Here is an 18,070-nt window from a genome sequence, read left to right as displayed (position 1 = left end):
TTTTCTTAGGGTCAACTTCCTCCCCAGGTTTTTGAACTCGAATCTGACAAGAAGCACCATAGATCCTAGAAGTGTGCTCTTGGTAACGCAACAAATGCAGCCTTTCTCCTCTGACAGCAGTTCTAAGATAGTGTGGATTCATTTTTTTTTAGAAGAAAAATGCAGCATGTTTAGCAATAGGGAGAAACTGTAAAACCTTACAAAGCATGTATTGCCTGATAATAAAGGGAAAATAATTTTTTTGCTTGATTTTTATTTATTCACTTATGATACAAAACATGCTCTGCGGTTTGCCCACTGATCTTACCTCTGTGGACAAATGTTGTAGGTAATCCTGGCACTGGAAACTGGAAAAATACAGGAGAAGCCAGGTGAACCAAAACCCTCCCCAGAATGCTCCCTGCCCACTACAGAGGTGTTGTAGAGCTGATGGTGGAGAACACAGAGCTGCACATCTACCAGATCTTTCCTTTTGATCAAGCCGACAGAGCAAACATTGCTTTCTTGCTCATGCAGATAAAGGGGAAAAAAGTGCATAAACCCATTCGAAGACATTCAGGAGTCACCTCTTTACCTTAAAACTTTCAGTTTTTATTTTTAAAAAAGGGAAGTTTTATCTTTAATGGCTTTTAAGAAAAAAAATGGGAGATCACCTGACAATACTAGGTACCTGGGCAATATGTATCTTTAAACATTTTACCTGAAGCTCAGACACATCCCAGTGGGGTTTTTACTAAGAGATGTACCACTCTGTAGACCACATCTCTTACTAGCTATTCAGCAGAAAACACAAAAGTAGCAGGAGTACAGCAGGACCAGAACTGACACCGATTTGGTGTACCCTGGCTGCAGCTGCTAGCAACCTCTAAGGACATCTGCTGCTCCAGGTGGAGGCAGAGATGCATCTTGTGATGCAGGCAGAAAGTCCTTTGCTGCTTTTCTGCCTGTCTGGTAGACATATGTATCATCTCGTTCCATATGTCCCAGGTCAGGAATAAAGGTATCAGAACAAGAGATAATTACAGGTCTCATAAGCCCAAGTGTGCTTACAGCCATGGACTGATTGTTTCCAAGAATGTTGATATTTTTAAAATACATAAATTATGGCTCTGATTCATCAGTATTGCTTTTAACTTGAAATTATATTCTTTGAGTGATGTAGAATGCTTTCCACTGTTCCATTTAATTTATTTTATTGCATTAAAACAAGTCTCAAGCGTAAATGATGTTAACTTTTTATTTCAAGCATTTAATAATTGTGGTCTTTCCTACCCCCAGAAAATGTTTTTTAACAGGATATGGAGGTTTCTGGACTAAATGCTGAAGGCCAATCTGGACAGCACACACTCTTCTGAAGCCACTGGGGAAAGAAAAAGCTCCCACATTATTCTGGTCTGTTGGCAGTTTCATCATTGATAGCTAAACCTGAAATGAAGGCTAAAAACCATCCATTGTAACTTGGTATTGATTTGGACTCTCAAAATGCTTGGCATTCTGCAAAACAAAGAAGACAACAGAGTTAATGACATCTCTTAACAGGAAGTTTGTTAAATGGCAAAAACATGGAAACTGAAATAATTGGCTTGTGAAGCTTCTTGAGAAACATAAAGCAAACATTTACAAAGGTTATTGGATGCTATCTTCAGTTTCATCCTAACTAGTCTCAAATGAGAAAGCTCATAAAACAAGTTTCTTATTAGATAAGGAAATTAAGACTATTAAATGAAAAACATTGTGGAAAGTGCATATTAAGCAAAATAGTCTTTGTCAGTAGTAAGGCTTTCTATCTGATTCTAAAGTGAAGCAAGATGTAGGCTGACATCTATTACTATATAAAAGCAATGATTTTAAATTATACTACATATGAGAAATATCTATAAAACCTGTCCCTCACAGATAGATGAAAAAACAACACAAGGACTTCTGTGAGGTAGGTGGTTCACCACAGGCAGGTCTATTCTCTGCTGCATCAAGTCAAGGAATACTGTGATCACTCAGTATTACTGTCCTCTTAGAGGCTGAGAAGATGCTTTAGCAGGCAAGTAACACAGTGCTCTGGGAATCCTGAAAAAGCTTTGCTCTCAACAGCCTGCTTAAAGGCTTGTATAGATGAAGGCAATTGGAAGTAGCGCAGACAGCATTTGCTGGAACCAGTGGTTCCACTATCTCCTCATATAAGAGCAAGGGCGTGCGCAACTGGAGCTAGTAGGCCTCAACTTGAACATGTGTCAAGGGCATGCTTCCTAAAAATGGCTGTGGACCAAATAGCAGCACTCCTTGCCAAAAGCTGGAGTTAATATGGGCTCAGAGAAGCAAGGGAAATTAATGGCTGAGTAAATCTCCTGGGGGAGGGTGAACAACACAAGGTGGGAGCCCCAAAGCATTCATCTGAGGCTATAATCTGGTCAGAAACTGGGAGAGTAGCCAGGAAAATATTATATATGCTTGTATAGTTCTCACTTCTTTCCTTGGTACCTGCTTATAGTTACTTTTGGAAGCAAGATGCTAGTTAAAAAAATACTTTTGGCACCCGTATGTCTATTCCATTATATTGTTATTCACTCTAGTTAAGTAGCTCATAATTTCCAAAGTGGATGAAGACACTACAGGCTGTTAAGCTTCATTTCCTCAGTATGCTCTGAAAGAAAGGGGGGAGGGAGGGGAAAAAGTAAATTCACAATGAGAGGAGAAATGCATCATCAGAAAACACGTCCTTTGCTTGTCCTGACACTGGAAAGGAAGCAGGCCTTGATAGCTGGCTGCAGCCCAGGGAACCTCGGCTACAGCCCAGGGCTCCTCACCCACTACCTAGCAGCAGTTCTTGTCATTTTGGAAAACATCCAGATTGAGTAGGACTTTACGTGGGTACATGGGAGTAAGTGGGCTGTGCAGAAGTGTATTTTGAGACTGATTTATTAAGTTCTGCTTGGTAATGTCACATCACGTTTTTCTTTTGGAGTCTTAAGAGGCTGCCTGCTGTTACCTGACCCGAAAGACAGCACAAAACAAGATTCATCCCCGTCTGACCGAATCGACTTGACACAGCGGAGACCATCTCAGTAAATTATTGCGCACTTCCTACAAACATCCCCACTCAAAAACTCTTTCAAGAAGAAACCGCGCACTGCCACAGCTACACTAACGCACAAAGGTGAATAAGCGTGATTTTGGCTGAACTCAAGCGCGGTACTGCCCGACCCAGGCCCCGCACGCCCAGACTTTCCAGTCTGTCGGACTCACACGGGGCCGCTCCGAGGAACGCCCTTCCGCCGGGCCGGGAAGCAACGGCTGCAGAAACGACCCCGTCGCCCGGCAAGAGACAGCAAAGCCCTTGGCCGCGCCCCCTGCCCGCAGGCACCTCCTCTTCCTGCCGCTCCGGCTGTAGCTACCCCGTTCGCCTGCTGTTTCCCGGTACAGGCGGTGCGGGTGTCGCAGCTACAGGCGCGGCGGATTGTGCCGGCCCCCCTCGCCCTCTCCCCGCGGAGAGAGGCGGAGCCGCCGGTTCCCCGCCCGCCTGACGGCCTGCCTGCGGTTGGGGGCTGTGGCCATGCTTCGCGGAGCGGCGGCAGCGGCCGCCTGGCTGCGCGGCCCCTGCCCCGGCGAAGGGAAGGTGGCGGCGCGGCGGTGTTGCAGCGCGGCACGGCGGCGGGAGTGGGTGCCGCCGGCTGGGCGGGACAGCGGGATCGTGGCGTACAACAGCCGGAGCCGGAGCAAGGAGCCGCTCGTACTGGCCACGGAAGGAGTGGCGACCTGGTAGCGCCTTGCGGCGGACGGGTGGGCGTGGGTCTGCCGGGGGCCGGGCCGCGCCCGCCGGCCTGGCTGGGAGTGACGGGCGCGTTTTGCCTCCTTTCTGCAGGTACAGCTGCGGACCGACCGTGTACGACCATGCACACCTCGGACACGCCAGGTGAGTCGCGTCTCGACTCAGTGAGGAGGTCCTGTCCTGCATGAGTATAGCATGGATGAGAGTCTGACGGCGGCGGGAGTACGGGGCATCCAGGGGCCGGTAGCGGGCCGCGTGTCTGGATGGCAGATCCCGTGTCTAGTGACAGACTCCGTTGGGAACCTCTCAGGGGGCATCGGCACCTCGCCAGCTGGTGCGTGCAAAGGTCAAAATTTTGTTTATTATTTTCCCCTCTTGGCCTCAGGAAGATCGGGAGGGGCTGTTGGTGCAGCTCATCCCGGACAGGGTCAAAATAACGGGGAGAAAAGTATTAAACCCGAGCACTTTTCTTGCTAGGCAGGGCAAATTGCTTCAAATCGTATTGCCCTGACGTGACCTCTTGTGCGGTGGAGTTGGGGTCCTACAGCAGAGCTTCTGGCTTCTGTGAAATGGTGGTTTTGTTTCGAATTTAGTTCAGACTGTGTCAGCATCAAAGAATTGCCATTCAGGGTTAGCCATTAAAAAAGATTCTTTTAAGGTTAACACATCTATTCTTAAGTCTTAGAAAGCCCAGGCAGCTTAAAGGCCTTTTTGCATAGTAACAGTTCTGTGGCTTACCATGTTTAAAAAACCAAAACAAACAATTTACCCAAAACAGTACAACATTTTCTTCACAGGTCATTAGGTTAATGACAATAATAAACCAGTTTCATTACAATTAACGTTGAAAAAGTACTTTAAACACACCAGAGAAGGTTGCTGATAGTTGTTTTAAAACACCTATGTGCCAGATGAGAAGACCTGACAGGTGGCTGTGGTCTCCTGTGAGACTGAGGGGAGTTGCAGCAGTTCAGCCCCGCTTGAGCTTCTGTCTCCTAATTCTTAGAATAACCACAAGATGCATTTGCCTCCTTGGAAGAGCAGGAGTTGCTCAGATAATTCCCGTCTGTGTGAGGATCAGATATTGTGTGTTTGAATAATTCTCTTTTAATGCAGGCAATTTCACAGCTTCTGGTCCCATTTCAACTTCATTCAGAAACTTGTGTTAAATTTTTCTGGGTGTTGAGCTGTCACAGTATGGCACAACTACACCTTCTTTCTATAAAAAGGGAAGTTCTAAAATGCCGAACATGTAAAAATACTGTTAGCAACCTCTCCTTAAACACTGCCATGTTGTTGTGTGTATGTGGTGGTGTCTTTCCACCTTGCTTCTATCCAGTCTCAGCAGAAAGCTAACCTAGCTTTTTACTGGTGATTTAAAAATCAAGAAAATGATGCCCTGAATTATTTTTGTTTGCACTTACTACCTTCAGGGGAATTTTAATATTTAAAAAAACGAATCATAGCAATTTGTATTTAAATCTACAGTTACTGTGATACAGACTAGGTTACGCTCTACTTTGAAATAACAATTCAGATTTGTCATTTAAGAGCAACTGTATAAAAAGATGCTAATAAATTTATTTTCTTCAACACACAGTTGGGGTTCCTTAGTACAGTAGGGCCTGTCTTCCCTGACATGGAATAACAAGGGAGGAAATTGTAGAAGTGTCCCATCCTAAGAAGAATAGTGGATCTAGAGCACAAAGTTTGCAGAGGTGGGGAATTTAATCTTTTGGTCTTTCAGGTCTCTTTGGTTTTTCAGTTTTTGTTTTTGTCAGTGGGTCTTGTTGTTCTCCTGCCTTCAGGCTCTTCTGATTATAGCACAAAGTAGGAATGACTTGCTTGTTCTTTTCCTGTTGTCTTACTCATCTATTCTCAAAACTTAGTTTTAAGCTTTCCTGATGAGGAGATTTGCCGTACGTCCATGCCACCTGGGTTTGACCTCGTTTTGCTGATTTAAGAAAGAATAGTTAGGGCTAAATACTGCCTTTGGAGCCATGTATCATGCAGATAAGTACATGTATTATGTACTCTTTCTGCAGCCTTTTCATCACCTTCATGTGTTGTTCCTGTAGCTCTGTTGTGCTGAAGACCTTTCTCTCCATTTTCTGATCAGTTAAACCCTCCAGTGTGTGAGGAGCTGGCTGATCCTTCCCAGTGTCTGTGGCCTTGCACATGTCAGTGTTGATGTCCATTGCTCAGCTGATTTGTTGAGAGTGGCGGAGCACTCTTGGTTTTTGATTTTTTCCCAGCAGCTAGGTCCAGCTGTAGAGCTTTGTTAGGTACAGCTGAAATGCATGCTTCTTATGGGGGGTCAACAGGCTAGGAGATGCAACAGGAAAGAGCTTGAAGTCAGATGGAGTGATGGGTGTTGTTCCCATGCTACTCTTGTAAAATACCATTGTTTTGTTGTACTCTGGCATACTCTTGGTATGTTATCACTACAATTCCTTTTTCCCCTCCTTCTTGCACTTGACCTGTGGTGACCCGCAATGCGGAAATAAACAGTGGAAATGACCTTGAGATCCTTAAGAAGAATTTGAAATTAATGGAATTACTCTTCTCCACTCCTCATTCCTCTCCACAAGGATTGATTATTATTTATTATTTCTTCAAATAATCCAACTTTCTCTAGTGTCTTCAAAACAGGTGATCTCTATGACTCAATATAACATCCAAACTATTCTATATAAAGAAAAAAAAATCAGATGGGAGCATCTGAAGGAACTGGTGGTGTTCAGTCTGGAGAAGAAGAGGCTGAGGCCTTACGGCTCTCTAAACTACCTAAAGGGAGGTTGGAGTGAGGAGGGGTCCAGCCTCTTCGCTGTGATGACAAGTGCCAGGACTAGAAGAAATGGTTACAAGCATTGCCAGGGAAAATGGTTTAGGCCAGGTATTAGGAAATATTTCTTCACTGAGAGGGTTATCACACATTGGAATTGTCTGCCCAGGGCGGTGGTGGATTCACCATCCCTGGAGGAGTTTAAGCAGCTTGTGGACCTGGTACTTAGGGACATGGTCTAGTGCTGACCCTTGAGTACTGGGTGAAGGTCTTTGAGGTCTCTCCCAACCATATATATATATGAGTGTCTATGTATATATGTATGTATAAACATATATATATATATATATTCTGTGATTATGCCATCTTTTCCCTTACTTCTGAGACTGGCATTGGTCACGCTAGTGTGAGCATCCAAGTTTTTGGCTGAATGCTTGGAAATAAGAGTAAAAACTTGGCATTAGAATAAATTTCATTCATTTCCTTGTGCCTCCTCTGCCACACCCCTGATTTTGACTGGCCATTTGTTTTTTCAGTTGTCAAGTAATAAGGACTCTACTCTCTGAGGTGTCAGGAGATCTGCTCTGGCTCTTTAGTTGGAAGATCAGAGGAGGTGGAACAGTATGAAATGTGTCTGCTCTGGAAGCTATGACTGCAGGGCTGTTAAATCTAGTATCAAGCTTTTGATGCTGGCATTGCTTCTCTGTTCAGAGTCCAAAGACAAATTTGATATTCTTATGGAATCATGTCACCACATTAGATGAATCTTACACCCAGTGAGCTGATGTTCATTAAGAACCAGCCCTCTGGCAGCAAGGCTTTCAAAAAGCCTTTTTCAGCATGGGCATAGTGCAAACAAGTATTTTTGTCATCAAGATATTATACATACATAAATCTGAGCCATAATGCTATGTGGTTCTGGCAGCTAAGGAGAAGGATGCAAGTCTATTTCTAGTATTTGCTTGCACTTTTTTTGTGCTGGTGGCCACAGAAGTTGCAGTTTGTACCATGGGTGAAATGGGAACCTGTAGGCCTCTGTTTTCTCCAAAGCCAGTATAGGCTGAGGAATCTAATCACCTTACAGGGCAGACTCAGAGCCTGTAGTCAACTTCTAGTATCTCTCCTAATAATTGGGTTTTACTCAGTCAAAGTGTATTCTGAGAATTCCAAGTGGAGAATGTGAGCAGCAGAAAGGACTGCCACAGCCCTGTACAGGTTGTAGATACATCAATCTACCAGCAGTAACTACTCTGGGTTTTGACCAAGAGCCTGGATAATTTTAAGAATTATTTCTTCGGTGTAGGTAAACCAAAATAACCCACAGAGCAGCTCTTTTTTGCTATAAAAAAAAAATCTCTGGTGGTGAGTGAATGAAATAATTTATTGGTGGCAGGTAGCTGTAGTTGTTACTTAACCCTAAGCAAAGTTCATTTGAATCCTATTTTATTTCTCCCTGTTCATCTGCCCTGTGGCTTTTGAACACCTGTTGAAACACATCCCTCAGGCTTTGTATATTCTAAGAATAAATGATCTGTGTGTCTTACTTTGTACTGCCTGCTTTGAGAGTCTTGCTGCTCACACGTAGCTTCCGATTCACCTAGGTGCTTGGATGAAGAGGTGTAGCAAAAGAAAGCGCTTAGGAAACTTGATGTAATGTGTCACTAATGCCAGAAGAGGGTGGGCCAGTTCAAGGGAAGTGTGCTTGACTTTTGTGTGGATGGTAACTGGTTTTGGAAAAATGCACTGAAGAGCTTTTTCCTTTTGAGTGTTGTCCCTGTGTCTTCTAGTGCTATTAGTTATTTTTGGTTAAGTTTATTCTTGCCTACTGATGTTTAAAAGCTCATATTTTTTTCTTTTCCAGCTCTTATGTTAGGTTTGATATAATTCGAAGGATAATGACGAAGTTTTTTGGAATTGAAGTTATCATGGTGATGGGGATCACAGACATAGATGACAAGATAATAAAAAGAGCCAATGAGGTAGGTGTTTCCTTTAGTATTTGACACAAACCTTTGGTATTTTCTACAGCTATGTGTGTAGGAAAATTATTTTTAATTTAGCGGTTTGGTTATTTTTGTGGGTGTTTTGTTTTGTTTCCCTGGTTGTTGTTTGGGGGTTTGTGTAGTGTTTTCTCTCTTTTGTTGTTGTTGTTGAATTTTGTTTGTTTTAATAAGTAGATAATAAATGCTGAGGTTTCTGGTCTCCTAGTGTGGCTGTAATAGGGCTGGGAGTCTGGAGGGATGGGTGTCGAGAGATGAGTGGAGGTAAATGGGTGCATAGTTGTGTGAGGGTGAGAGGCAGGGAGAGCTGCAGGGAGATCCTCCTGCCCCCACCCCTGCCTTGGAGGCCAGTGGGGAACAAAAAACTCCTCATCACTGAAGGGTGTCTTATCCCAAAAGCAACCCAAAGCTTTGCAGCCAGGAGGCTTTTGGCTGAATTCTGGAGAAGCATTGTGCAATTGATCCCTAAAGGCGCAGTATAGGTAGCAATGCCACATACAAGGTTTTGGAAAGGTGCCAGGCACCATCTATCTGTGACATCAGCACTTTGGAAAGCTTGATCAATCTTGTCTAAGTTCATCACCTAAATGAAAGCTGGCATACAGTATACAATCATAGAATTGTTTCTGTTGGAAAGACCTCTAAGATCATCAAATCCTGCTGTTGACCTAATTACCATCATGGCCACTAAACCATGTCCTGAAATGCCATGTTCACATGTTTTCTGAAAACCTCCAGAGACAGTGACTCCACCACCTCCCTAGACAGCCTATTGCAATTCCTGACTGCTCTTTCAGTAACTAATTTTGTCCTAATATCCAGTCTAAACCTTCCTGGTAAAATTTCAGGCCTTTTCCTCTTGTTCTATCACATGATACTAGAGAGAAGAAACCAACACCTTCCTCATTACAGCCTCTTTCCAGGTGGTAGTAGAGAGCAATGAGGTTTTCTGGCATCCTCCTCTTCTCAAGACTAAAAAACTCCAATTCCCTTGGGTCCTCTAGGTCCTTCACCAGCCTCATTGCCCTTCTCTGGTCACGCTGTGGCACGTCAATGTCCTTCTTGTAGTGAGGCACCCAAAGCTGAACACAGTATTTGAAATGTAGCCTTATCGGTACTAAGTACAGGAACACAATTGCTTCTCTACTCCTACTGGTGACAGTATTTCTGACTCAGGCCAGGATGCTGTTGGCCTTCTTGGCCACCTGGGCACACTGCTGGCTCTTGTTCAGCCAGCTGTCAACCAGCACCCCCAGATCCTTCTCTGCTAGGCAGCTTTCCAGTCACTGTGCCCCAAGAATTGTATGGGTTGTTGTGGCCCTAAGGTGCAGCACCTGGTGCTTGTCCTTGTTAAACCTCATACCACTCACCTTGGCTCATTGATCCAGCCTGTCCAGGTTCCTTTGTAGGGCCTTCCTACCTTCAAACAGATCAACACTCCTACACAATTTAGTGTTGTCTGCAAACTTACTGAGGGTGCACTCAATCCCCTCATCTAGATCATTGATAAAGATACTGAACAGAACTGGCCCCAGTACTGAGTCCTGGGAATCACAACTTGTGGCTGGCCACCAACTGGATTTAACTCCATTTACCACCACTCTTTGCACCCAGCCTTCCAGTGATTTTTTTATCCAGCAAAGCGTCCGCCCATACGAGCCCTAAGCAGCCAGTTTCTGTAGGGGGATGCTGTAGGAAATGGTGTTAAAGGCTTTACTGAAGTCCTGATAAACAACATTCACATCCTTTCCCTCATCCACTAAGAGGGTCATCTTGTCATACAAAGAAATCATGTTTGTCAAGCCGGACCTGCTGTCGTGACCCAGTTATCCTCTAGTAACCCTGGTCAGCAGGGGGTGGGGGGTGGTCATGCTAAGGTTCAAATAATTCCTTTGGAGTAAATAAAGGTGAAATGATGCCACAGAGCTGATGAATTTGGTTTATTAGATTTGACAGGGAAAATGGGAAGGATATCACCATTTCCCTGGCTTGAAAATCGTGATGTTGTCTCAGGAGTAGTTCCACGTTTCTTGGCGGGGGTGCAAGGCCGTGGCACATGGTCTTGTCTAGGCTGCCGGCAGTGCCAAGCGGGTTGTGCCACAGGGCTTTTCTCTGGGACACAGGCGGTGGTGGGAACCGAAGGGTGGGGGGGCTGGCAGTACAGGCCGCCTGCCATGGAGCCCTCTAGGCACAAAGGGATCAGAGAGGCGTGGGGCTGAGCGGAATAGGCAGAGCAGAATGGAGGGGAAGCAGGACAGTGCCACGTGGCCACTGGCTCTTGCTGCTTCCCTCTGGCACTTGCCACTGCTGAGGTGTGGGGCCATGCAGAGTAGGCAGAGTGGAGCAGTGGCAGCATGAGCATGGTTTCCTCTGGTCCCCTGCACCCTCCTGCCCCCTATTTTCCCCCCTCTAGAGCTGCGCACAGTGCTGTGTGCACGCTCAGTCTTCAGTAGCGCTGTTGGAGACAACCCAAATACTCGGGGTCTCACACCTGCCCTTCATGAACCCGTGCTGACTGGGCCTCATCACCTGGTTGCCCAGCCCTTGCTACAAATTAGCATTCAAGGTGATCTGGTCCATGACCTTCCCTGGCACCAAAGTCAGACTGACAGGTCTGTAATTTCCTGGGTCCTTCTTTCAAGCCCTTCTTGTAGATGGGTATCATGCTTGCCAATTTCCAGTCAGCTGGGACCTTCTGAGTTAGCCAGGACTGATGGTGCAAGTCTTGGTGAAACTAGAGCTATAAGTGGTTTTCAGATGGATTTCAATCAGACCTTTTTTACTGGCTGATTATATATGTATTTATTAAGACTTTTTGTACCCCAAAATGCTAGGAATGCATTCTTTGTTTTATTCTGCATTGTGAATTTTTTGTTTTGTTTTTAGAATCTGTAAGTCAGTGTCTTCTGGATCATAAGTGAACGTATTGGATCAGATTGCAGTTGCAAGCTTTAAGCTAGTTTCTTGGAGCCAGAGAATTTGACAATTTAGTTTTATTTAATCTTTAAGTAAGCAGTTACTTTTGCAGTTAAATATGGGGCACTGCATTCAAATGAATACTAGTATACTACTCCTGTAGAAATATGTTTATTCCCTTAATCCATATCCTAGCAGGTTTCTCAGGCAGTAGTTAATCTTAGAACAAAAAACAAACTCAAAAACATGTTTTAAGTTGACATGTGCGTTGTAACCTTTTTTCTTTATTGTTAGAACATTATAGAGATTTTATATTTGAAGAGAGGGAAATGGCACATTGTTTTAAAAGAATTTGTGTTCATTTATTGCATTCTTTGATTCTATGAAGTAATCTTTTCCTGGGTCTTTTTTTGGTGGTGGGTTTTTTTGTTGTTGTTTTGGGTTTTGTGTTGTTTTTTTTTTTTGTGACTTTTTGAAGTGCTTGCTCTACTCTGTACATTTTGTTTGGATGGTAACCTGGTTTTGTTGTTGAGACCTCTATACCTGAAGCATTAGAGTAGTAGGATCAACATGGTGGGATTCATCTAGGGAAGACCTGAAAGCTGAACATCTGGTCTGGGATGAGTGTACTGCACACCCTCAGTAGTCTTGATAGTGAGACAAGTGTCTTTGCTTTGAACATCTCTCTAGACAGGAGGAATATTCATATCTTCCTCCTCTAGTCACCTTTGCCTGTTGATTGAAGAAACAGCTGAGCTGTATAGGTGTAGGAGGAGAGAGCTACCTTCGGACAACTTTTGAGAAGGCTATGTTTAGTCTTTGACTTAGAAAAGAATGTAAACATTCTGTAACTGAAAAGAGAGACTAGGCAGGATTTGGTTGGATATGTTAAAAAGCTTATTTGCTAATGTTAGCCTATTGTATGCTTTGCTTAAATGTCATAGAAAAATAGCCAATTAGAATATGACAACTTTGCTTTAGAAAAATGTATAAGCTAAGTGTGTAACATAATAAATGTCTTCACTTGGAAACATCTTGGCCTCACACAGCCTGTGGAGATTGTGCTTGCCAGCGTCAATATATAGGGAGATGAACCTGGTCACTGAGGTCTGGAAGGGCACTCTCTCTGGTCTTTAGGCAGAAGCATGCCTTTGTTTCTCAGTGCTGGCCATCTTCCTCATTGCATTGCTGGACAGGCATCTGGTCTTGTCCTGCCTTGTTGAGGAGCTTTTCTAAACAGTGGTAGCGACTTGTGCTGAAAATGAGACCCTTTCAAGATGCTCCCATAGTGGATTTGAAGTGATGAACCTGGATTTATTTTCTTAATGATTCAATTATCTGCAAGCTGGAGAGACTGACTGTATGTTGTCTTCTCACCAGTAGGTTCTCCTTAGAGAAGATGTAAAAGTGTGCATTTGAAACACTTAGGTATCATGCTGTTGCTTCCTAGGGCACGTTTTGCTGTCATCTGTCTTTCAATTCCAGGCCTTTTCTGAATATCTGGGAACAAGTACCTCATTGTGTGCAAGTTGTCTCTTTCATTTTGGGTTGCACTTTCTGGTTACCTCTGTGAGGATCCCTGTTCGTGTCCCTTGCCCCATGAATGAGAGATGCAGAGAAGATACTTGAGAAGTGCTGCACTTGGCAAAGTGTGGGACTGACTTTCAGTTTGTTTCCCTTGATTCTGCTGAGATGGATGAGTAACCGTGATCAAGTGAAATAGCTTATTTTTCTTAATCACTGAAAATTAATACCCTGTCTCATCCTGCAAGTCTCTGGTCCGTCTTTCTGACATTTAGGTGGTACCTGTGTCCCCTGCCAATAAGTTGAATGAATTTTGTGTCCTATGTAGTATATTTTGTCACTGGAAATGGAAGACCCTTGCCAGAGGAAAATGAGAGAAGGAAGGAGTTTATTATTTTAATCTTTGGTTGGTTTCTCTTAAAAGATATGTGTTAACATCAGGCAATTCAGAAGTGTAAATGAAATACTGCTTTAAGTTATAACTTACATCTCCTTCCCATGAATGTTAGATTAATAAGCCTTTCTGAGTCTTTACCTTGGGGGCTCTGTAAGTCTTCCAGTTAGCTATTAACTGTCTGATAAAGATCATAATATTTTATATTATTACTTTGATTTCTGATTTACTAATCTGCTTCTCTCTTTTTCAGATGAATATATCGCCTGTAGCTCTTGCTCGTATATATGAAGAAGACTTTAAACAAGATATGGCTGCCTTAAAGGTACAGATTCTCAAGCAATTGTTTTGGTAAAGAATCCTATTTTGATAGTTTGAAAATTGAATTGATTGCTTATGTGATGAAGTGTTTCTTTGAAACTGAGCGCTGATGTGCTTTTTCATTCTTCTGGAAAGATATTGCACATCTTCCAAGTAAGGAAATTGGGGGAAAAGCAAACCCTGACTTTGGAATGAACAAGTTAAACTTCTTTAGCAGCACAATTATTTTTTTTCCCCTATGGAGCCTTGATGCATGGAGAATACATGTTTACTGTAACACAAAAGCATCAAATATTCTTTCATTGACTTGAGGTGTCTTTGCTTCTTGTCCAAAACGGTTGTCAGAAGCAGGGAGTAAGCCACTGAAAAAAACTAGTGGATTTTTTTTCCCCTCAGATTTTTTTTGATATATTATCTTAGATGCTGCTTATGACGTTTTTATACTTGCAAAATGTTTTTTTAAAGATAAAATTGAAGAAAATGTTCTTTAAACTCTGAGTGAAGGGACTTGTCAGCAGTATGTGTCATACAGGCCAATGAGATGTTACTCTTTCTTTAAGGTACTTCCTCCTACAGTGTATATGAGAGTGACTGACAATATTCCTCAGATCATTGCCTTTATAAAAACAATAATTGCTAGTGGACAAGCTTACGCAACCTCACAAGGTAAGACTTCTAGAGCAAGGCAACTCCTTGTTCAGCACGTGTACAGGAAATCTTGGTTATCCTGTTTTGGGATCAGATGAGATACTCTGTGCCAAGCGTTCCTTCTGTTCGTTAACAGACAGGGTGTGAGCAACTTGTTTGTGATGTCATGAGTGGGCATAGGAATTATCACTCAATTTCTAAGATAAACATAGCTCCTGAATATAATTGTTTACTGCAAGGGACTACTAAGATCTATTGGGGAAGTCCTGGCCTGGTTTGTACAAGAGAGCCAGGGGAACCATTTAGCTCTAAAAGAGAGTATCTGTTATGTGCTGTAAAAGATGTGTCTGTAAAGGACAATGTATGGATTTGTGCTGTTGTGGGGGTTTTTTTGTTTGTGGATTTTTTGGTTTGGTTTGGTTTGGGTTTTTTTGTTTAGCAGAGCTGGTGTGGTAGAAGGATTCAAGTGTGTTTATAATTGCAGTAGCAGTAGGCTGTATTGCAGTCAGGGAGGGGATTACTGATGCATGCATGGACAGAGAAGAACTTGGGGAGATCCTCAGAATATGAAGTTACCCTTTGTGTAGAATGAGCATGTTCAGTGAGGCTAATTGGTAGGCTGGTAACGTAGAAACTTTGCTAAAAATTTTGCAGTAGCTTTGAATTTCTGTATCAACATCTAAAATGGGAGTTGAATGGCATTTTGTTTTGCTTTCAGGGTAGTATGTCCTTTAGAATGTGCCCCATCATTACTATAAAACTAAAAAAATATTTCTTTTCTACTAGGCAATGTTTATTTTGATGTCAAAGCTTGGGGAGAAAGATACGGAGTATTAACTGCTATTTATCCTGATGCTCAAGATGAATCAGGTAAGTTCACGATACCACCTTCTTTGTATTAATTCATTGCTTGAACTTGTGATTTATATGTGAAAACTTTCATTCAACAATCTGAAACAGTTTTCTCATCTCTGGTGTACAGCCAACTTTTTGGTTAATTAAGACTACATTGCTTTGGTAATTATTTTAGGCACTTGCTGTTGCCCAGTGCAATAGGAAACTTGGTGTCTTTTCATCCTTGATTCCCTCTATACCTTTGTTTGGTACCTTAGAATAGTTAGGATTCTTAATCAATTTGATTTAAATACTTGGGATTGGTACATACAAACTTCATAGCGAGGTGGTGGTCTCAGCCATCATAGAATTGTTAGGGTTGGAAGGGACCTCAAGGATCATCTAGTTCCAACCCCTCTGCCATGAGTAGGGACACCTCACACTAGATCAGGTTGCCCAGAGCCACATCCAGCCTGGCCTTAACCTCCAGGGATGGAGCTTCTACCACCTTCCTGGGCAACCTGTTTCGGTGTCTCACCACCCTCATGGTGAAGAATTTCTTCCTAACATCCAATCTGAATCTACCCATTTCTATTTTTTGTTCCATTCCCCCTAGTCCTATCATTACCTGACACCCTAAAAAGTCCCTCCCCAGCTTTCTTGTAGGCCCCCTTCAGATACTGGAAGGCCACAATAAGGTCACCTCGGAGCCTTCTCTTCTCCAGACTGAACAGCTCCAACTCTCTCAGTTTGTCTCCATTGTAGAGGTGCTCCAGCCCTCTGATCATCCTCGTGGCCCTTTTCTTGACATGTTCCAGCACATCCAGATCCTTGTAATAAGGGCTCCAGAACTGGATGCAGTACTCCAGGTGGGGTCTCACCAGAGCGGAGTAGAGTGAGATAGTCAAGTGTAAGGGCAAGGAAACTTCATTTATCACATTATTGGCTTGGGCAGTTGCACTCCTCTGATGCATAACTGCATGAGTTTGCTTCTTTCATTACATGCCACCCTACTTAAGCAGCCCATCTGTGTGAGGGTGAGCAGTCTCTTGAGGCTGTGCTAGAGCATGCTGATAGCCAGAGCTGTGTGTTTCTTGCAGCAGCTGTCCAGCTGCTGAGCAGGGCTGTTGAGCCTCTTTGTAATTTCTGCAAGTTGGATCTGATCAGGTCTCTGTGTTGGAGCATTTGATGCAGGTCTGCTGTATCCTTTTGCATGCCAAAGTTCAATATTTCTTCATTGGAAAAAAAATCTGTTTGCAATTACTGATAATGCCTGGCAGGCCAGTGCTCAGGTGAATTGCAGCCAGAACCTTGTCACAGCTCTGCTCGGGAGTTGTTTCAGCATTACAACTCAGAGGGAATGTGTTTTGTCAACAATTATTTAGAGGCAGTTATTGACTGCTAAGGCAGCTTTCTGGGCTCCTCTGGGAAGAACGCTACCAGCAGGTCAAGGAAGGTGATCCTTCTTCTCTGCTGAGCACTAGTGAGACATGCTTGCAGTGCTGGGTTCAGTGCTGCACTCAGCAGTACAAGAGAGACATGGGCATACTGGAGGGAGCCCGTGAGCATGATGGAGTTACTGGAGCATCTTTCATGTGAGGACAGGCCAAGTGAGTTGGGACTACTTGGCCTGGAGAAGAGAACGCTCAATTTATACAAATACCTGATGGGGGGAGGAAAGAAGATGGAGCTAAGTTCTTCACAGTGGTACCCAGTGACAGGACAAGAGGCAATGGGCACAACGTGAAAGACAGGAAATCCATTTAAACCAGATAGAAACCCTTTTCACTCTGAGGATGGTTAGCGAGAATGTGTTTCCTCTCAAGCCACTTGCAGCTAAAGTTACTGTTATTTCTGAGGATTTCAACTGTTGTTTTGCTTATAATCAGGAAGTTGAAGAGTGGATCAATTGTTTGGGTTTTTTTTTGGTTTGTTTTGTGGGGTGCTTTTTTTGGTAGCAGTATACTCAAAAAATTAAAAAAAGCAGAAGAGGGATGTAGTCACCAGGTATTGGTCAGCCAGAGCTCAACAAACTAGTGAAAGAGCCAAGATGAATGTTCAGTGGATAAAACTAGGGATATACCTCTGTCCCTTTATTTCTTACCACTTATAAATGATGAAGCAGGTGTAATGGATTTTCATAATGTGCTTTCCTTAATATTGCATGACATTCTGAATAAACCCCAACCCTGTGTAATGTCAATAAAGTACAAGCAGGGTGGCTCAAGAAAAGTGACTATCTAGTTGATCTCCAAAAACAGCTATGAAGCATCTTTTAAATGTGTTGATACTGGAATGCTCCAGGAATTGGTTCAGACTTATAGATACACCGTGGTTTTGTTAGTGATCCGAAACAAGCAGAGGAATGAGGAATCTGGCATCAACTGCTGATAAAATAGGTGAGTGAAGTTAGATAAGGGAACTTCAGACAGTGTGAGTTGGTTGCCAAGCTGGATCCCTTCAAGCCAAATAGATGTTTTTCTGCATCACTCAAATGCAGCGTTGCATTTTTGTCAGCGATAAAATGCAGAGTCCAAATCTCTCTTCTTTACCTTCTGCCAGGGAGTGATGTATTTCCAGCTGGGGGTTAGGAGCCATCAGAGACTATCCATTCTCTCTCCTATACTGTGGCAATAAGGATGCCAAAGGAACAGCAAATACAGCTGAGAGGAGAAACCGTTGGTGAAAACAATACTGCAAGATTGCTGCTGTCCAAGATAGTTTTGATTCTCATCTCCATCCTCTTCTTGGTTTTGTAGAATCTGAACCAGAAACTGTGTCCCAGAGAAAAAAAAAAAAAGCAGGTCTCTTGTTGGTGGGTTTTGGTTTGGGTTATTTTCTGTACCTTTTTGTGCTGCAGTGCAGTATTTTTGTCCTCGGAAACT

At 43.2% G+C, this 18,070-nt stretch overlaps 1 protein-coding gene across 1 annotated transcript in view; it reads left to right on the top strand.

Moving 5' to 3' along the window:
• The first annotated feature begins 3,547 nt into the window (after window positions 1-3,547).
• CARS2 (cysteinyl-tRNA synthetase 2, mitochondrial) overlaps window positions 3,548-18,070 on the top strand; it is a 46,023-nt gene continuing 31,500 nt past the window's right edge. The window contains exons 1-6 of the mRNA XM_054383841.1: window positions 3,548-3,753; window positions 3,857-3,907; window positions 8,410-8,527; window positions 13,636-13,707; window positions 14,264-14,369; window positions 15,138-15,221. Of these exons, the coding sequence (XP_054239816.1) occupies window positions 3,548-3,753; window positions 3,857-3,907; window positions 8,410-8,527; window positions 13,636-13,707; window positions 14,264-14,369; window positions 15,138-15,221 (637 nt within the window). The remainder of the gene's footprint in view (window positions 3,754-3,856; window positions 3,908-8,409; window positions 8,528-13,635; window positions 13,708-14,263; window positions 14,370-15,137; window positions 15,222-18,070) is intronic.

Source organism: Indicator indicator, chromosome 1, assembly GCF_027791375.1.
Source record: "Indicator indicator isolate 239-I01 chromosome 1, UM_Iind_1.1, whole genome shotgun sequence".
In the NCBI taxonomy this organism is placed as follows: domain Eukaryota; kingdom Metazoa; phylum Chordata; class Aves; order Piciformes; family Indicatoridae; genus Indicator; species Indicator indicator.
Note: the sequence above shows the minus strand (reverse complement) of the source record. Positions and strands in the feature narration are given on the sequence as shown.